Genomic DNA, 21,563 nt, shown 5'->3' with positions numbered 1-21,563 from the left:
AATTTTTAAGACTGTCTGTGGGGAGCCTAAGAAGATACTAAAGCTAGGAACATACTACGCGGACGTCCGTCGTAAAACGACCGCGACCGCGACCTATCAGTGTGCACGGAACAAAACATCCAGAGAGCCAGATTTCGATCGGACGTCCGTGCGCTCAAGGCCACGTCCGCGTCCGTCGACCGATAGTTTGCACGGTTATGTGTATTTCCATTGTCCAGATTCCCGTCCGCGGTCGATTCACGACGGACGTCCGCGTAGTGTGTTCCTAGCTTCAGGGTCGCGGCATTCCGTGTCTCTGTCTACTACTACTCTTTGGGTCGCGGGTGGTGCGATCGTTTGTTAGCTTTGGCTTTAAATTTCAATATTGCCAACCTACATGAGCAAAACGAAATGTCAAATCGGAAAGTAAACGTAATCTAACCTCTTTCCTCTAAACGCTTATAATATATTTTCAAGTAAAAATAAAAAAGTATTAGGAGAAAACTTAATCCAATCCATTGATGTAACTAGTGTACGAATATAATATTTCTAAAAATGATCAAATGAACATTCTGTCTTAAGCTAAGGAATTCATTGAAACGAGACTGAACTGAGGCAATAGTCACCGAGTAACAATGGCAGACTTATTTGTTGCTGTCGTTTGTTCTTCGAACATGAACCGTAGCATGGAAGCTCACGCATTCCTCGCTAAAAAGGGTTTCAAAGTAAAATCATTTGGCACAGGTGAAAAAGTGAAACTTCCGGGTGCATCAGCCGATCGGCCTAATTGTTACGAGTTCGGAGTTCCGTACGATGATATTTATAACGACTTGTTGGACAAGGATAAGACTTACTACACGCAGAATGGATTGCTGCACATGTTAGATAGAAATCGAAGAATCAAGCCGTGTCCAGAGAGGTTCCAGGTTTGCAACGACCGCTTTGACGTGATCATCACATGTGAAGAAAGAGTTTATGACCAAGTAATTGAATGGTTCGGGTCGAGGAGGTCCATTCACAACCAGCCAGTGCATGTGATCAACATTGATATACAGGACAACCATGAGGAAGCTACCATTGGTGCATTTCTCATCAGTGACATGGTTTCTAAGATGGCACAGAGTGATGACTTGGACAATGATATTGATGAATTATTACATGACTTTGAAGGCAAATGCCATAGACCCATATTGAATTGTATTATGTTTTATTGATATACTTTGAATCCATACCCAACTGATTGACATTTATTACCAGTGATCAGGGCATTGGTTGCACTGCTGCAGTTATATCAAGTTAAAATAGTAACAGAGATATAATTTGTTCATGTTGCATTTGAAACTGCCAGAAAATAATAATAATTACAGTGTAAACTCTATATAACGGCACTGAAGGGACTGTGCATATTATGGCGTTATAGAGAGTTGCCGTTAAGTGGAGAGAAGAAAAATCGGAATTAGGAAAAGAAAAAGTTTATTTCAGAATAGTGTTAGTAGTAATATACGTTAGTCATGGTCAAAAACGGCCTACACATGGAAGCAATCCCAATTTGTAAACAAAAGAACCAATTTTTTAGAAAGTTCGGGACGCTTGATGCCGACGTCGAGTTTATTGCCGGCTAGGATAACAAAGCGACAAAAGAACGTACACAGCTGCGCAGTTCTTAATAATTTTAGCAACTTTAAAGGTACTTTTTATTACTTAATTGTTGCCGTTATTGCCGTTATTGAGAGTGGGTGTGATGCTATGTAGAGTGTATCATTGTATGGTAGACAAGCTAAACCAACCAAAGTCAATTGGTTTCGACGCTTTAGAGAGTGTGCCGTTAAATCGAGTGACGTTACATGGAGTTTACACTGTATATTTGAATGTTGGTAATATATTTATATAATAAACTACAATAAAATAAAATGTATGCTGGCCATTTTGCCCAAGCTGCAAACAAATCCCCAATCACTGCTTATTACTGATATGAATTCTACCAATTTTATGTTCCAAATACTTAATACTGATTATTTTATGAATTTTAACTTGACATATTCAAATATCAAACACAAACATACCCACTTGTCTAATTTGTAGACAGTAAAATTTCTTATTGTAAAGTTTTGAAAGTGTAGAAATTAAACTTTCAATATTAAGCACGCTGAAGAAGGGAAGCTAGCAGTCAATTCATTCTTGATAAAATATGTTAATTTAATACATACACAAAGTTGCTTAATAGTGGTCTTCCTATCCCTATTCCACAAAGTACAGCCAAATCAAAATCTAAGATTTGGTAGCTAATGCAAGAATAATTTTTAATATTTAGACCGTCTAAACTCCTAGTGCCATTTGTCATATTTTCATAGAAAGTTGATGTATGTTCACATCTACAATATCTGTGTGGAGTTAGCATGGTTCAACAGTAGAATAACATTGTCATACCCATACCACCATTAAGCATGTCCAATCACTGCAAGCAACAGGTTTATGACTGTTTTCTATGTTGTAAGCACAATAGAACACACATACAAATTATCTCGTGAAGATATACAGACTTAGATAACCATTTTTATTGCATTTTAAACTATGTAACAAGAAAAAACACTCCTCCAATACGGTTACAATGACCTATAATCCTATTTTTAGGTCCTTAGACATTTTGTCCTATATTAACGATCGTCTTAAAAAGCGCGTAAAAAAACCTACTCTCATTCGGTGAAGCCATAAGTTTTTTCCTAATAATCCCAGTCGAATACCAATATATAAAACTACCTACATATAAACACTTCTGAAAACATCGACGGTCAATAATCTGCTATCGCGTGGCCCATAACCTCAGAGCATAAAATATCGGCATGTCCAATATTGTCCAATCTCCTAATTCCTATATCTATGGCCATAACCTAATGAAACCTGAAGCACAGAATAATAGTACAAGTACCTGAAATTGAAGTGTAACAAACGGAAACAAATTAAGTACCTACCTAATTAATATCAACAGTTTATTGGCTTTGTATTGAACAGTCGCCATCATGAGGTGTGTTCCGATTTGTGAGCACTGCCAGCTCCGATATACAGGGTGGCTATTAAATAACTACATTCCCGTCGCCAGGGAGATTTTGGGGATCAGAATAGGCCCCCGAGTGGTTTTTTTTTTCGCTCCAACTATTGGAAGGGTTAAAAAAGTCGTACCTAAATTAAAGCACGTGCCGCGTAAAACGACATCTCTCGTTGGCCTCGTTGCCTACTTCGGAAGATCGATGGTAATACTAAACCAGGCCTAGTTAGTTGAAAATGAAATTTCATTCATTATATGCCGTACGTACCTATGCAAGGTGCCCCTAGGCCTAGGGTGATAAGCAGGTAGAGGCAGGAACTAAAATTAAAGTTTTCATTGCCGGGCTCCGCGCCGTAGATTCTCTTATTTATTCTCTATCAAACGATGAAACCCGCCGGCATGATTCTTTATACGTGTAACTTTGCTCCCTTTATAAGACGGGGAAAAAATGCTTATATAATTTCCCACCCTATTTTGAACCTTTTCAACAAAGTGACAGGGTTCAATAATTTCCGAGACCTGTCAGCAAAATTAGTGCCCATTTACACGGTGCCCGAAATCATACACCGCAATGATGAATCTCGCACTGTATACATATCGTTCTAATTTTTAAACATTAAAACTCATTATTTCAAAATTACTTTATTTTACACCTTAGTCAGTATTTGAGAAATAAATAGAACGATATGAACCCCTACCACGACTCACTGTCACTGCTGTCAGGCTCGTACAGTCACCAGGAATAATACATAACTCTTCAAAAGCCGACAAAATATCTGACAATGAACCAGAAGAGCGTGTTGTGCTTTGGTGTTGTGTAACATATTTGTGCTGTCTTTGAAGAGTAACATGTTATTGCAGCTGACTGTACCACCGAGAAGCGCCGGCTTCCGATTTGTAAGTTCGTATTCGTGCCAATGAGTTTTTGAAATGTCATTTGATACTTGCCAGTCGCTTTACGGAGAAAAAAAATATCTTGAGGAAACCGGGCTAATTCCAATATGGCCTACTTTATTCTCTGGGTTGGAAGGTCAGCTTGCAATAGCGATGGTAAAAACCAGAGTTAGAGAGTTACGGACCCCAAGCTCCCGAGCTGGAAAAATGCTGGTTTACGTAATGGAGATGTCTGAACCCTTGACGGCCTTGACACAACTACAACGAAACGTGTATTTGTTACACGCAATTTTCCTATGCAATGCGTAGGTATATTGAAGTCACTCCGTTGGTGTGGCACTTATTGCAGGTGTCCACGGGCGACTGTAATCGTTTATCACCAGGCGACCAGTCTGCTCGTTTGCCTCCTATATCATAGAAAAATAAACTCGTGATATAATGGGCCTACTGCGAACATCTTCCTCAATTATATCTAGACGTTAAACTTTCGTGAGACATATTCAAATATTTAAAGAATCTACGGTGTACAACTCACGCGAGTACAACCGTAGATTCATCCATCTTTCTCTTTTACTCCAATTGATACTTTATTAGACTTATAGAGAAAGATGCCCGCAATATTCAAGTGTTTGCGGTAGGTCCTCAGTTTTGAGGATATTTTTCGTGCGACGTGCGCACAAATAGCAGTCTCTGGTTGTTAAGGGCTTTCTGATTTTGTAGAGGTTAAAGTAGATATTTATAACTTTGCGGGCGCCATCTGATGAGTTATGGCTCTTAAATATTGCACGTCCTTCAAATAAACCAAAATGTAAAAATACATTAAATTTATTTTTTACAAATGTAATGTAATATATAATAAAATACACGTCGGTGGAAAAAGTAGGGCCATTGTGCAAGTTTTCGTCAACACGGATACATTTATTAAATTTTTAAAATGATAGTTACTAAGGAAATATCTATTTTATAGTAGGTAACCTATTCAAGTATCGTCAAATAGACGGAAACTAGCACAATAACCCTACGCCCTGAAATGAATTTACCTAAGCGCTTTTGCAGCTAGCACTGCTAGCATAATCATTGGTATTTTTGAGTTGTGATGTATATAATATAAAAATTGTAAGTGGTCATAGATTATTAGTAAGGTCAACCGGGTAAAGAAACTATGTGCCTTTTCTAATATTTTGGTTCTGTTTTTATGTTTCTGTTCCGTTAAAATCCCAAATACAGCAAGACTAACAGATTCAGTTGTTCCGGTTCATCTTATTGATTATTTTTTCGTATGTTTGTGTGTGCGTCTAGAAACCTCATCAATTAAATAACTGCTATTTTCTCTCTAAATCTAATTAAAAATTATATGTTTAAGTATAATCTCTCGCAAATTGTTGCGAGGTGTATAGTATAGACTTTATTTGTGAAACGCCATTCATTTATTACGTAAGACTATTTTTGCCAAGTTCGGACCCGGAAACCCGGATGTAAGGAAAATATAGTTCTTAAGAACTATGAATTAAATAAGGATTCCTAGTTGACTACGGAACCCTAAAAAACACATCACCGGCCGGCCCACTAAATTGTAATAAATGAATGCCGCTACGTGTCAAAGAATCTACCACAAAAGGAATGCGTATAGATACACTATAAAGCTAGAGATATTTTTGTAATCAACTAATCTGGTTTTATGATAACACACTGAGCTGTTTCTACGCAATGTTGTATGTATAAATGACAGTACCTAAATAAAAATGTTATACAAATATCGAAGTTTTTTATTTTTGTTTCTGTGCGAGTATAATATATTAAGTTCATATTAGGTACCTACATAAACTAGCAATAACATTAGAGAATTAGGTACTTCCAGATTTGCTTTAAGTACTTAGTCACGCTGGGGATACGGATTTGTGCTAACGCCAAGGTCACACGTAGGTATGGTGTATGGGCGTACCTCGGAGGACGTAGAGGTACATATTACCTACTTTACGTCAAACGATCATTGTCATCATGATGTACTATTGTACGTTAGAGAAGGCAGTTTTTGTAGTTCTATAAAATAGTAAAGATAATAATTGTGACCACAGAAGTGGATAGTTTTAAGTAAAAAACAGTACTTAGATGTAATGCTTTGCATTTTATTAGAATTTTGTTTATGTTACTTACATCTAATATAATTGTATATATTATTATTTATTAAAACAGCTAAGTCATTGGTACACTAGCAAGTTGGTGCAGAATACGGACTTTTGAAGCCCGGGTCCGAACAGAAAAAAAGAGGGCTCTACTGATTGATTCTCAATAGTCGACGCACACTGTACAGTGAACCAATTGGAACCCTAGGGTCCCTAGGCCACTGTAGAACTATGTCATAGTGACGTTATAAATCAGATTGTAAGAAATATCTTACTGCTTGTCACTTTGACATGGTTGTAGAGTGGCTTAGGGTTCTTATTGGTTGACTGTATAAATCCATCTCATTCTGTCGCTTAGTGGAGTTCCAACTGCCAATTTTTGATTAAATATGATGTCACGAACTCTTTTGTGTCTGTGATCAGAAGTGTCAATCAAATATTTTAAATTTGTATTTTTATGGATTCTTTATGTTGTTATTCTATATGTCATTCACTCTAAAATAAATGGCAAAACGTTTCGCCATGGTCTTCATTCGGCTCATTCTTTACTTAGTTATTGCGTCTAGAAAATTTGTACGCAAATAGAGATTTGGACAGGTGGAATATCTCCCTTATACCTATTAGTTGTTAACTCTTAATAAATTATGTTCATTTAAAAAATATCATCTTATAGTCATACTTGTAATGGGGAATTTTTGGTCAAAAGCTGCACTTTTAGATGGAAGCAAGCCGCTTTGCATGGTGATGATTTTTTCCGAGGATATCGAAATTTCATCCCTTACAAAGCCGAGCGTAGCGAGGTGTTTTATGAAAATGACAAAAATTATATCTTATTATTGTATCGTCCGATTTTGACAAAACGTATCTCAAATGAAAGGTATTGCTTTATGTAATTAAAAAAAAATTAAAAAAAATGTTATAAAAAAAACAAGAAAAAAATACAAAAAAGTAAATTTACGTATCGCACTGAATAACTTCAAAGAATGACAGGCAATATGTATAATTTCGATATATGAGTTTTTTTTTAATCGAAGACAGATAAATTCATAGTTGAAAACTAAAGATCGCATCGAAATCGGATTAGCATTTTTTAAGATACAAGTTGCCAAAGTTCGGAAAGTTTGCTTTATATGGCCACTTTGAAATTCCTTTGCCAGAAAGTCAGAAATAATATATTTTTCTTACACAGAAAAATACATAGTGACAGTACATAACTAGCCATGCAAAGCGGCTTGCTTCCATCTAAAAGTGCAGCTTTTTTTTCATAACTAGTATGACTATTAGGTTACTGATGATAATTCTTCTTCTCGTGTCAATGGTGTTCTACCGTGCGGGCCCAGCAGGTAGCCACATTTATCTGATTTATCGCCCTGTCTGTCGCATCATGGAGGTCCTGATCATAATTAATATTGGCACATTCGACGAGAGATCAACTCAGTTGCTTGAATATGCTATCTTTCAGTTCGAAATACCGGTCCAACCGTATCTTGGCGTACCTGTAAAATACAAATTAAGTATGAATAAAAATGGTTCAAATGTGCTAGAAATAGCACCAAAGCACCATCTACTTCCACTGCGAAATTAATGGTCCCGGTTTTTTTTAATGTAGGTATTTACAGTCTGTCCAAAAAGAGTAGAAATTAAAAAGTGGCAAATCGTAGTGTCGTCCTGTTTTCTCACACATATTGATTTGAAAGGGATGACAGTATTGACAGTACAATATTGCCACTTTTTAATTTCTACTCTTTTTTGGTCAGACTTTAGGTAAACACTAGCTACTACTTTAGGTTATCTTAAAGTTATTTTCACCACACCAACTGGTAAAGGCATTCTTTGCTATTCGAAAACAGATAGCAAAATTGCATTTTATCCACAAGGGGGCAAAGTAATTTCATGCAAATTTTAACCCGATGTCTTAATATGTCTGCTAGATTTACCCTATAAATGATGATTTTGAATCAAAAATATTGAATAAATTGATGAATTTGATTTATTTTGATGTTTTATAGTCAGTATTTTGTTCGTGTTGGTGTGGTGAAAATTTTGTGTTTCACTCGGTGGCAAAGTTTGTTTAACCTTCGTGCCTTGATACCCTCGCAACGCTCAAGATTCCACTTTTTGAACCACTCGCTACGCTCGCGGTTCAATATTGGAATCTTTCGCTTGCTCAGGTATCAATATTGGCACGTGCGGTTAAACAACTACTTTGCCCCCTTGTAAAACAAATAACTATTATTTTAACCCTTTTAAAAGTTGTTGTTTAGCCGCACGTGCCAATATTGATACCCGAGCAAGCGAAAGATTCCAATATTGAACCGCGAGCGTAGCGAGTGGTTCAAAAAGTGGAATCTTGAGCATTGCGAGGGTTTCAAGACTTTCAAGGCACGAAGGTTTAACAAACTTTGCCGCCGAGTGAAACACAAAATTTTTCACCACATCAACACGAACAAAATACTGACTACAAAACATCAAACTATATGAAATCTATCAATTTAATCTATTTATCATTCAAAATCATCATTTATACGTAAATTCTACCAGACAGCTCAAGATGTTAAGTTAAAATTTGTATGAAATTACTTTATACTCTTGTGGATAAAATGCATTTTGCTATTTGTTTTCGAGTAGCAAAGTAAGCCTTTACCAGTTGGTGTGGAGAAAATAAGTCGGAGTAACATATTATTCCATACAATTTCTGAAAATTCTGAAGAAAAAAAAACAACTCACCTTCCAAAATCAAAATCGATATCAGAAAGTTCGAATTGCACCAATGACCACACTCCCCACATAAAATGGGAGGCCAAGGCCAGTTGTTGGACTTCGTCATAGACTTTCTCCACTGCCCTTTGGTCTGCTGTATCCACATCCAAAAACTCCGCCAAGTACGCAGCTATCCAAGACATCTGGAATTCCTTGCTGGGATATTTGCTGTAATCGATATCATCTATCGATAGCCCTATAAATGCAAAATAAGCTTTATATACATACTAGAGATTTCCAATGATAATGATTAATGATGCGTCTAATCGACAAAATTGAGCTAGAAGCTCGTTTCTAAACATACATTTTGACTTGAATACTCTCTTAGGCAAAAAACTATAGTAAAGATGCATCGTTATGTCATGTAAGAATCTGTTAGAATTACCATTCATTTGGTTTTCAGTTAATAAAGAATTCAACTTACCAACAAATTCATTGAAATGGTTTGCTATATCAAAAGCTTGGTAATTATACGCAGCGTATTCATAATCTATAAAAGATATGGTTCCTTCATCTTGGTTGTGGATAACGTTTCCTAGAAGTAAATCATTGTGAGCAAACACGATCGGGCTCTCGGTTTTTGTTACATATGACTTAAATCGCTCGGATTCTATCCTTAGTCTGGTTAGTGAGCCAAAGTTATCGACAAATCTATAAGAGACGGACAGAAAACAATAACGGTCAATTCTAACTTGGTATGTAGTTTGCAATGATGAACGGGGTGAGAGAGATATGAAATGATATAGATGATACTGAGAATAAAAGTAGCAGTAAGTATACTAAATACATTGTTTGTGCTTTAACTTGTGCCTATCGTTTTATCTTTATCATTATTTTTATATAAACAAACATATTATTTTATCAATCTTTGTAGTTGTAGATTGTGGATAAAATCTGCTTGGTGAATAATTAGTTTAACCAATATTTAGCGAAAAAAATTAAGACTAGTTCTCATTGTAATCTCAGAAATAATGAGTACCTATAATTTTAATTTTGCGCAACTCCCTTGTCAGTAAAAATGAGAACCAGGGGCCTTACCGAAAACACCTTACGTAATAAATGAATGACGCTAAATTTCTAAGGGCTGTAATGTATTACCGAACAACTAATTACAATCAAAGGTAACAATAGTATAAATATCAGTTAAAACGTAAAGAGAAAAGAGAGTCTGTATCGCTTGAAGTGGTGATATAGTAAATTACGATACAAGTGCGGAAAAAAAGAAGTTCGAAAATCAAAACGAGTGGCGCTAAATTTAAACACGATTGAAGGGAGTGTTTGAAAACGACACGAGTTACGAATTTCCTTTTCGCACGTGTATCGTTCGACGTTTTTCAGTAGAGATGGCCCTCCGAACAACTTAATTTCAGCTTCTGACTAGACTAAGCAAAGCAGAAGAGATGTTAAAATGAAATAATTTATTATCAGACCACAGAATATTGCATTATGCACAGCATAACAGTAAGTATATGCGATACATTATTTAGGAGTTATAAGTGGTGATGTGCCATTCCCTGGATTATTCAGAACGGCACATAACTAGTTACAATATAACCATATTAATGACACTGATTAAGAACTAAACACGTGCCTTGATATTCATACTTGCGCGGTTAGTCAGTTACATGGCGTCGTGACGTGAGTAATTCATAAATCATAAGCTAAACGGAGACATTCCGTCGTGGACAATAACTGAGAGCAACAAGTCAACGGATTTGATAACGATAACACACAAGCGATGACGAGTGGAATTTTTTAAATAATTTCGACATGCCTAAATCATGTTTAATAGAATTTCACTTGACCAAAACGGTTAAATGAGTGAGTTTAACAGAAATAAATCGTCTTCATTAGTATGGCCTTGAGCGCATTTCGATTGATGAAGTTGTTGACCGGAAAAAATATTTGCCTGTCTATTTAATATCATGAAATGTTGTTTTCATTAAGCGGTTGATACAGTGGTTTATATATCACGGCTCCGTATTCTAGCCCGGCTAGAACCTACTCAAAACTGTATTGAACGATCATATGGTTTTGTTAGTTTTGTACCTATATAATGTCCCTTTACAGTTACAAAAACTTAGATTAAAACTTATTGCATTTATCTTTTACGTTGTTATCGGATACTGACACGAAATAGTTGGTAACCGGTAACTTTACATAATGCTGTTGTTTAGAACATAATATAATGACGAACAAAAAGACAGAGTAACAGAAAGACGCCGTCCAACTCCAAGTATTACGTAAGCAGATTTACAGCAATTATTTACCACCCTCTCCCTCCTTTTATCAGCAAAAGTAAGCAAAGCTATTAACCCTCCCTCATGCTTACGTAATACTTGAACGGCCCCTAAGATACATAATTATGTATGTGATAAATAATAATCATCCATTAAGAGGAGAAACACAATTTCGTAAGTTTTTTCTATCTGACTGTTAATGAATTACGAATGCTTGTATGAAGTTATTAAAATAGTATTTTATGTAACAGGCGTTTAAAGGAGGTCAAATAACCTAACCACAAAATTAAAATTTTGAAAAAACCCCCGACCGCGACCTAGTGGACCGATTTTCATGAAAAATGGCTAAGAACACTCCCGACTAACTCAGCTTTCAGATAAAAAAAAACTGAATCAAAATCGGTTCATCCGTTCGAGAGCTACGATGCCACAGACAGACACACACACAGACAGACAGACAGACAGAAAGACAGACATACACACAGACAGACACGTCAAACTTATAACACCCCTTCGTTTTTGCGTCGGGGCGGGGTTAAAAAGACGAGTGGCGTGGGTAACAATTTGACGCGAAGACGAAAATTGTTATTAAGAATTTAAGACGCCACGAGTATTTTTTGACTCAATTAAACACCGTTGCATATAATACTTTTTCTACGACCATGCACTTAGTTTTTAATTAGTTTTCTTGAATAACTTTCGTGAAATTCACAATGTTTCCTGTATTTTGACGCAAAGGTTTGCACTGTCAGCTCAGCTGCCCAAAGCCTTCCCGCGCACGCGCGCAGTATCGTTATAACAATGCGTTGCCATGGTTACAGAGCCAAAAAATGAGTTTTCAGTTTTTTCGATACTGCGCGCATGCGCGGAAAGCCGGCGGACGCTGGCTTTGGGGAATATACTTTTATGTAGGGTTTTAAAGATCTATGCACGACCCTGTAAATTACGAATAACAGTTCGGGAGTAGAAAAAATACTTTTCCCCTCACTAGCTCGGAAACACGTGTTTTGTCCTTTAATACCAGCGGGTAAAAACGCATTTTATCCACTAGTGGGTAAAGTAATTTGACCTTGAATAAAGTCAAATTAACTGCTTTAAAATTGATAAAAGTAGGTGAATCTAGTAATAAAGATGATTTACCACCTGTGGAACTACTGGAAGCAGTGATAAACGCGTTTTTTGCGTTGTACTTTCCTCGCTATAGTGAGGGGAAAAGTTTTGTGTTACACTCGGGTGCAAATGTATTTTACTTCTCGTGTGTTAAAAAACTCGCAAGTTCAGGATTCTATTCTCGAACCACTCGCTTCGCTCGTGGTTCAACTATAGTGTCCTTTTTGCTCTTTTTTCGTGTGTGTGGATTGAGTGAGCACCTTCCGAAAATAAAAAAAAATATGCTGATCATTTAGTAAAAGTTCTAAAACAATTGTAAAACGAATCTCTGAATTTGTAAAAAGATAAATCAAAAGATACAGCCATTAACATGTGCTCACTCAGTTCTCACAAACTACCAACGAAAACAGTGAATATATTCATTTAACATATAATATTTATATACTAACATTTAGTAAAAAATAGGCCAACCTACCTCTATAAATATTAGATCACCTAGGTGACGTATTAAATTTTTTACAAATAGTTTCTTATGCTCACTCAATCCACACACTTTTGAAAAGCCGAATTTTGATGAATAACATAAGATTTAGACCACTATTATATGTGTATAGTTTAGTAAAAGTGAAATGGGAATTTGTAAAATACAAAACGAACTACTAACGTGTCAGGTTTTTTTATAATAAATTTTTGTAAGTGCTCACTCAGTCCACACGTTTTGAGAAAGTTAAAAATGTAAATATCTTACGATTTGTAGCACCTAAGACACTCGAAAGTACTTCAACATTTAGTAAAAATTTTTACTAAATATCCACCATCTAATATTTTATATTCGTTGTCTGGTTTTAAAGATATTCAGATATAACTTTTCTCATACAAATGTATCAAGTAGGGTGACCACACTATGTCGGCTCCTGATTTTCCCCACCTTCCCATTGTCATATTGAGATTGGGGAGTTTCGTTCAATTTTGATAATAGTTTACCGGATTTGTAAGTGGGAGTGTTGGGGATATTACCAGGTTGATGATGAAAACTATTACTTGTACCATCACATTTACTTTATTCACTTATAACAAACATATTAACAACCAATTTACAATAAATAATTCAAGACTTCTTCACTACTACTCGTCTGTACTCGAACTGCCACCGTCACTGCTTGTCCGCCATTTTTATAACATTCCAACATGGCGGAAACCCAGTGACTACTATTAGTCAATTGATATTCTTTAATACTTTCATCATAAATGACAGTAAGATAAATCAAAATAAGGCATTAATAAATAATTACTCTAACAGCTCGGCCATCCTGTTCGAGGCGAGACCCTTCGCCAAAACTTAATGTGAAATAATTCAAAAGAAAGACAATATCAGTTTATACAAGAAAAAGATTATAAAAGTGTAGTATAATATGCATTTGAAATAATTCTTAAACAATAGAAATACAAAACATCACTTCACTTCATACCGATACCTTTACCACATAATTACGATATGTTATAAAATGGATTTTTAAATATTTCCATAAATCTTATCAAGAAATATAGGCCCGTGAAAAATAAATATATGAATAACATTAACTTCGATACAATTAAATTAATTAAATTAATTACATCTAATTAAATTCATTACATCCAATTGAATTCATTACATCTAATTAAATTATGATAATTAAATTAATTTCACAAGTTATAAACATATTTAAGTAAACAATGCAACACTTCACTTCACACTTCACTCGCGAAACAAGCAAAAAGAACATATTTACACGGTTTTATGACATCACCACCTCATCACACGATTGAATGAAATTCCCGTGCCGCCACGGGCTTCGGCAACATGATGTACCCGTCCGCTGCAACAGCATCATGGGCCACCCAAGCTCTGTCAGCCTGGATAGTGCTGCCGATGCTGCTCATCACGGACGCCGGACATTGCGCCGCCAGACGCAAGCTCGCATACCATGCCAGCGTGTGAGGACCCACGGTGGACGATCGAAACAGAGGTATCTTTACCCTGACCCTCTCACCTGGGCACTCCTGGGTCGGAAGTGAATCTACACCCCGACCCTCTCACCTGGGCACTCCTGGGTGGTAAACGAATACCAGACCCTGGCCCTTTCACCTGGACGCTCCTCGGTCCTTGATCTGAAACTTGCAACACTTTCTTTAGGAACATAATTTCGACTGTCTTCGAAATTATGGTAAAACGATTATGGTTCGGTAATCAATTCAATAAGTCATAATGTATCGATAGTCGTTATGATTAATTAAATTATTGTCATCGCCTATTAATATATCTACTGTTTATATATACTGAGTAATTATATTCAAGATTTTTCAGATGTATATATCATACACATTTACAGAATCTTTAAATACTCAAATGACCTGTCAATAAAATATCGCGCCTAGTTAATATTTACCATTTGTAACGTAAACATATTATATTACGCAACCATTTAAGACTAATCGCAAGTACACGACTACGGTGTAGGTCCTTATTATTATTATTTTTTATCCTGTTATTATTATTATTATTTTAGGTACTAGCTAAGATTGATGCAATAGTATGCCGAAATAGAAAAACTCTTTGTACATATACTATTTAGGTTACAGGTCAACAATAGCGACACCCGTCAGACATTATATACATAATCTCTTTTTTTTTTATATATATCGTGTCGTATGAAAAACCAAATACGATATCCGACGTATCTTTATTCGCGCTAATTACAAGCCGCAAGTGGTAAGCAATTCATTTAATTATCAAAAGATCTATTCACACATAAAGCAAGTATATATTTTCTTTTCATGAAGAGCTATCGCGAATTTAAAGACAAAAGATTATTAATGTTTGCTCTCTAGATTTCAAATTGCACATTTTCAATTTATTTCTTTTATCTATGAAAGGGAAACTAGTCGTTAGTAACGATTTTATTTTAAATCTAATAGGTCTCTTCATAACCGATACAAAGTTTAAGTACTTCACTTTTAATATTTTACGAGCTAAACCTGCTAGGTAATAAGTTTTATATGTTATCAATAAAGTCTCTTTTTTTTTGTTACTTTATTCTTGATCACCTAAGACTATAAAACATGTAAAGAACTGGATACACGTATTACACGTAGCCAAAAGATAAATATGTAATTATTGCTGTACTGCTTTATCCAATCAAAAGTCGCAAATAATATACATTCTGATATTAAGGCACAGTCATTTATGTTGTACTTTTATATTAATGTTTCATGTGTATTTATAAAGGTTGAAATGAAAGTCTTTCACGTTCATCAACGTGCTTAAATGTTATGCACGTATATCCACGCGCTTTGAATCTCGCACGTTCATCCACGCGCTTTAAATCTCGCACGTTCATCCACGCGCTCTAAATCCCGCACGTCCATCCGCGTGCGTCAACCATTTATTCCACAAGATACGATTCATTGTGCAATACCCTGGCTCAAGTCATTATTTTATACTGGGGCCAAAATACTCGAGTTTACGCGTACATATGACTCTATGACCTACATATGACTGACTCTACATATGACTGACTCTACATATGACTGACTCTACATATGACTGACTCTACATATGACTGACTCTACATATGACTGACTCTACATATGACTGACTCTACATATGACTGACTCTACATATGACTGACTATACATATGACTGACTCTACATATGACTGACTCTACATATGACTGACTCTACATATGACTGACTCTACATATGACTGACTCTACATATGACTGACTCTACATATGACTGACTCTACATATGACTGACTCTACATATGACTGACTCTACATATGACTGACTCTACATATGACTGACTCTACATATGACTGACTCTACATATGACTGACTCTACATATGACTGACTCTACATATGACTGACTCTACATATGACTCTACATATGACTGACTCTACATATGACTCTACATATGACTCTACATATGACTCTACATATGACTACATATGACTCTACATATGACTACATATGACTACATGTGACCATCACCCATGTCATGTCACATGCACCAAATATATAAGCATATCAAGATTGAATCGTTATTCTTAAGAAGCAAACAGATATTACTAATAGTCTGAAACATGTCTTAATGATATTTATTCACACCATAGATGTAATTTTTCGATTTCCCATCGAATTATCACCCATGATCACCATGGTAAAATGCGAAGAATTTTATTTTATACGTTACTTTGATTAAATAATTCTGCCATCACTGGCCATTATAAAATAGTATTCATAAATGTGGTAGCATACCGTCAACAATCAAAATGAGATCAATCAGTCCAATTCGTGAAATAAAACGTTGAAAAACAACACATTTCAATTCGTTGAGTTTTAAAACTTTAAAACGCTAAACATTTTTATAACGAGTTATCATAAAATATCTGAAGATGATTAGAGATACAACTTACTCTCCATTATTCATACCAGGGGTTGGCAACCTTATTATCAAAGTTGTTTATTTAAATTCAGTACTTAACAGAATTAAACTACCCACAATTGCACAACTTCAATTTTAACGGTTAATATAATATGTTAAATTCACTATTAAATATGTATTTGCAAATGAACAGGAATCGTTTTAGTTCAAAATCGTACTTAAAGCATTAAATATCAAAATTAAGAACTGCATTATAATTCTCAGTTTGAATTGAGATCAACTTTTCATAAGTAAGTATACATAATTTTTACCAATCTTGTGTTACCGGACACGAGGGATTAAATTATTGAAGTACTTTATGAGAACATATTTTACACAGCGTATTTCATTCAGTATGAATGTTTAATTGTTTATCTGATCTGTATAACTTGATAAGCTCGAATATGTATAATTATATTATAATAACAGAATACAACAGCAGGACAATTGCCTCGTTGGAATAAATTACACCACTTTTCGGAAACAACATAAAATGGCTTGTGTTTAACAACTCGAGGCATCGTTAAATAAAGCAGTCGTTTAATCAGAACTTTATTTCTATTGATAAGATACAAATTTACTTTACTCATAATTCCACGATTTCCTTATGCCAATTAATTTATGAAATTTTACTGTCACAAACTGAATGACGTATCATATGACGGCGCTTATTGTGTATCCAGAATATAATAGTCATATAGTTATCAGATTTATGTGTTTCAATAACTAATGGGCAATGTAATGTTACACACCTTTTGTAAAAAGATTTTTAGTAAGTCATCTTTTAAATAAAACAATAATGAGAGCTCATCAATTTATACTGCCATGAGGGTAGATTATCAAACCAGTTTCAGAACATGAAGTTTAATTTTAAGAAATAAATATAATACATGTCTCACTTACCAAAGCAATTTAAATGCACGTTTCGTTAAATAAATCCGTTACATTATTTTGACTAAAAAAAAAACCTTACACTTGTGCGGCGTGGCAAAAATCTTATCGATTTTTGTTTCGTCCAACTTCTGAACTGTTGGGGATATTACCAGGTTGATGATGAAAACTATTACTTGTACCATCACATTTACTTTATTCACTTATAACAAACATATTAACAACCAATGTCCGATTTTTAGAGAAAAGAATAACTATTTCTCGCTCCCACTTACAAATCCGGTACGCTCATCTGTTAGCGCGATTAGATTACCAGGTTCTGGTTTCTTACTAGTGAAGTATTATATTCTTTGTTTCTTACCAATTATCATTCATGTCCTTTTTAATGCATGCATGTCGATATGGTTATTATCCTGACGTCGATAAAAATTACACAATACACATCATCACTAGGCCAAGAACATAACCTAAAAACAGTTTGCAGATGGAGAATTAATATGGTATTAGTTTAATATTATCAAAATTGAACGAACGAAACTCCCCAATCTCAATATGACAATGGGAAGGTGGAGAAAATCAGGAGCCGACATAGTGTGGTACCGAGTACTTGATACATTTGTATGAGAAAAGTTATGTCTGAATATCTTTAAAACCAGGCAACGAATATAAAATATTAGATGGTGGATATTTAGTAAAAATTTTTACTAAATGTTGAAGTACTTTCGAGTGTCTTAGGTGCTACAAATCGTAAGATATTTACATTTTTAACTTTCTCAAAACGTGTGGACTGAGTGAGCACTTACAAAAATTTATTATAAAAAAACCTGACACGTTAGTGGTTCGTTTTGTATTTTACAAATTCCCATTTCACTTTTACTAAACTATACACATATAATAGCGGTCTAAATCTTATGTTTTTCATCAAAATTCGGATTTTCAAAAGTGTGTGGATTGAGTGAGCATAAGAAACTATTTGTAAAAAATTTAATACGTCACTAGGTGATCTAATATTTATAGAGGTAGGTTGGCCTATTTTTTACTAAATGTTAGTATATAAATATTATATGTTAAATGAATATATTCACTGTTTTCGTTGGTAGTTTGTGAGAACTGAGTGAGCACATGTTAATGGCTGTATCTTTTGATTTATCTTTTTACAAATTCAGAGATTCGTTTTACAATTGTTTTAGAACTTTTACTAAATGATCAGCATATTTTTTTTTATTTTCGGAAGGTGCTCACTCAATCCACACACACACCATTTTTCAATTCCACACTCGGTGTTAAAATACAACTTTGCCCCCTTGTATAACAAATAACTATTACACCACTGACCTCTTTTGTTTAGTTTCGTTTGAAAATGGTTCTGGTAATAAATTTAAAAATTGTTCAATCTTATCCCATACCATAGGATTTTTTGTCACCTGCAAAAAAATACTATTGTTATTTTTTGCCATGACGTGTATTATATACATACTCGTAGGTACAGGTTAAAAAGTGCATACTGGCCACTGGGTATGTACTGTTTGCCTACTTTTGGGTTTGTAATTACCAGAGATCGGATTTTTGTGCGTCATCTCATACTAAGTCATTAAAATGACGTAAGTCACTAAGAATGTCGCAAATCCGTCCGATCTCTGGTAATTACAAACACAGAGTTTTTTCCCTTAACAGCTTAAACAATAACATCAAAACTGGTAGCTACTAAAACCCAGTCCAGTCCAGTTTTGATGTTCTGTTGTTTAGTTAATTTATTGTAATTATAATTAGGTACTTTGTTTCAGTAGGTATTCAAACTGTTTACATTCCTATTTAATTTTGACTGTAATATTTGATGTGGCTGTTTTAATATGGGCATAGTTTTATTAATGTCATACAATGATCAAGTTAATAATCTAACTATATTATTATTTTAAATTAATCAGAGTCATATTGTCTCAAAAATCTAAATATGGGTGTCCATAAATTACGTGAGGATAAGGGGCTTCAAGCTGAATCTCACTAGATCTCACATGGGGGAAAAATTAGGAAAATTTAACAAAATCAAGTTATTAAAACTCTTATATAATTGAAGAGTAATTTAGTACTAAATATCCTAATGAATAATTCGAAAATCCCTTGTCTCACATAATTGATGGACGACCCCATGAAGTAAACCTAATAATGATTGCAACATACCTCAGGTCCCAATTGAACTTTATGCATTTTCGCCATTTGCTTTGCCACTAGTGGCCAAACTTTTGAATCTAAAACAGTGTCCACATTAAGAGTTACTCCTGGATAGTATTGGTAAGCTAATCCATTTTCAAATATTCCATATATTTTTGGTGCCAAGCCAAGAACATTGAGTTTCTTTATGTTCCTGGGAAAATAGATATTTGAGTTAGTTACATGTGGCTTTCCATCAACATAAAGGTCCATATTTTTCAAATGCAAATTACAATAAATATTTTTATTATTTATAAATCATGAGGACTCTTTAGGCATGGAGCTTATAAATTATTATTTAGGAAACCATGATCTATGATTTGCACTAGATGCATATGAGTGGTAATTAGCTCATGCTTTATGTATTTAATATTTAAGTATGTAAAACAAAACATAAAATATCATAACTAGATTATTTCTTACTTGATAAATACACTTTACTTATCATGTATTTTACTGACCTCAATTCAGCAGTTCTGTCAATAATCAGATCTGTTTTATTTCCATATATACGAACGAGAACAATATTATCTCCATTGCTAATATTATCATTAAACTGATCCTGGGATTGGTATTGGCATGCAACAAGTTTATTTGTAATACCATCAGTGTACAACTGCAAAAAAAAAGTTTCTGTTTAATTTTCCTGCTCATTTCAATTTGCCTCAAGATTTACACATCGGTGGTGTAACTGTGTGTACCTACCTTAAACTTTATATGTTCCTTAGACCATTCGGGCCGTATACCTTCAAGAAGCTTAAATATTCCAGTATATATATCATTTTCCTCAATTTGCACAGGCACAAAAATGTCCCCAGCAGGTAAGCAAACAGAACTCATTATAACAGCTAAATTATCCTTAAATTACTTTCAATAAAATATCAAAAAGTAAATTATTAAAAATTCGATAACAGGTCTGCTTAGCTGGGCAAAGACAGATAGACTGCATCATAAGACGCGGCAACTGTTTATATATCACGCTTGCACAGCTCGTATAATAATAGATTGCGGTAAATTACATATTTGTTCAGATAATTTATAGCAGTACAATAAGTACTAGTACTGTACTTGCAAACGAAGGTCGAAGACACTGAGTGACAGTGACACTGACACAAAATTGACAGTGACATAGACATGAATTACAGGGCTAAAGCGGTAGCTACACGATCGGCTATATAGCTAACAAATTGCTAACACACGACCGCTCTGCATCGAAAACTTGGATTTTTTCACGTGAAAGCGAGAAATAAATAACTCTTTCTCGCTCGCTATACTTAATGCTGACATATAGGGTCAATTAAATCCACCCAGCCGTCATTTGGTCTACTTAAGCTAGGAACACACTACGCGGACGTCCGTCGTAAAACGACCGCGACCGCGACCTATCAGTGTGCACGGAACAAAACATCCAGAGAGCCAGATTTCGATCGGACGTCCGTGCGCTCAAGGCCACGTCCGCGTCCGTCGACCGATAGTTTGCACGGTCATATGTATTTCCATTGTCCAGATTCCCGTCCGCGGTCGATTTACGACGGACGTCCGCGTAGTGTGTTCCTAGCTTTAAAGTGTCTACAGACGTAGTATCTTCTTTGTAGTTTGTGCTACAGAGTACAGACTATCGCGACGAACCGCACTGCGACCCTGGTGTATCGCAGCCAGAAGAAAGAGAGTTCTCGCTCTCACGTATGGGGTGCGATGCATCGAGAGGTTGTTAAGCCTGGCGTCCAATATGGCGGTATCAAGCCGCGTCGAGTTCCCATACATTTTAAATGTGATTCGACACGGCTCGATTCCGCCTTAATGGACGCAGTCTCAAGAAATGCTTTGAGAAAAGCAGAAAGCGAAAACGA

General features: G+C 35.2%; 2 protein-coding genes across 2 annotated transcripts; one reads left to right on the top strand and one right to left on the bottom strand.

The window, feature by feature from the left end:
• The first annotated feature begins 405 nt into the window (after nucleotides 1-405).
• LOC125228710 (RNA polymerase II subunit A C-terminal domain phosphatase SSU72) lies at nucleotides 406-5,672 on the top strand. The gene has a single exon (XM_048133368.1). It carries the CDS (start codon nucleotides 615-617, stop codon nucleotides 1,191-1,193), a length of 579 nt encoding a protein of 192 aa, XP_047989325.1. The 5' UTR covers nucleotides 406-614; the 3' UTR covers nucleotides 1,194-5,672.
• A 1,527-nt stretch (nucleotides 5,673-7,199) lies between these two features.
• On the bottom strand, nucleotides 7,200-20,768 carry LOC125228755 (ethanolamine kinase). Its single transcript, XM_048133424.1, has 7 exons — nucleotides 20,419-20,768; nucleotides 20,175-20,329; nucleotides 19,684-19,867; nucleotides 18,841-18,929; nucleotides 9,224-9,450; nucleotides 8,767-8,995; nucleotides 7,200-7,535 (listed from the first exon to the last, which is right to left on the bottom strand). The coding sequence occupies exons 1-7, from the start codon at nucleotides 20,551-20,553 to the stop codon at nucleotides 7,469-7,471; spliced, it is 1,086 nt and encodes a 361-aa protein (XP_047989381.1). The 5' UTR covers nucleotides 20,554-20,768; the 3' UTR covers nucleotides 7,200-7,468.
• Between the last annotated feature and the right edge of the window lie 795 nt (nucleotides 20,769-21,563).

This window comes from Leguminivora glycinivorella, chromosome 8 (assembly GCF_023078275.1).
Source record: "Leguminivora glycinivorella isolate SPB_JAAS2020 chromosome 8, LegGlyc_1.1, whole genome shotgun sequence".
Lineage (NCBI taxonomy): Eukaryota > Metazoa > Arthropoda > Insecta > Lepidoptera > Tortricidae > Leguminivora > Leguminivora glycinivorella.
The sequence above is the reverse complement of the archived record's forward strand: the minus strand, read 5'-3'. Positions and strand labels throughout refer to the sequence as shown.

Excerpts from the sequence above, each read along its gene's own strand:
- LOC125228710 (XM_048133368.1), top strand. The coding sequence starts at position 615 with ATGGCAGACTTATTTGTTGCTGTCGTTTGTTCTTCGAACATGAACCGT.
- LOC125228755 (XM_048133424.1), bottom strand. The coding sequence starts at position 20,553 with ATGAGTTCTGTTTGCTTACCTGCTGGGGACATTTTTGTGCCTGTGCAA. Across the intron at positions 20,330-20,418 it reads AGGAACATATAAAGTTTAAG|TTGTACACTGATGGTATTAC; the intron begins GTAGGTACACAC and ends TTTTTTTTGCAG. Across the intron at positions 9,451-18,840 it reads AACGAAACTAAACAAAAGAG|ATTTGTCGATAACTTTGGCT; the intron begins GTCAGTGGTGTA and ends CGTCTCTTATAG.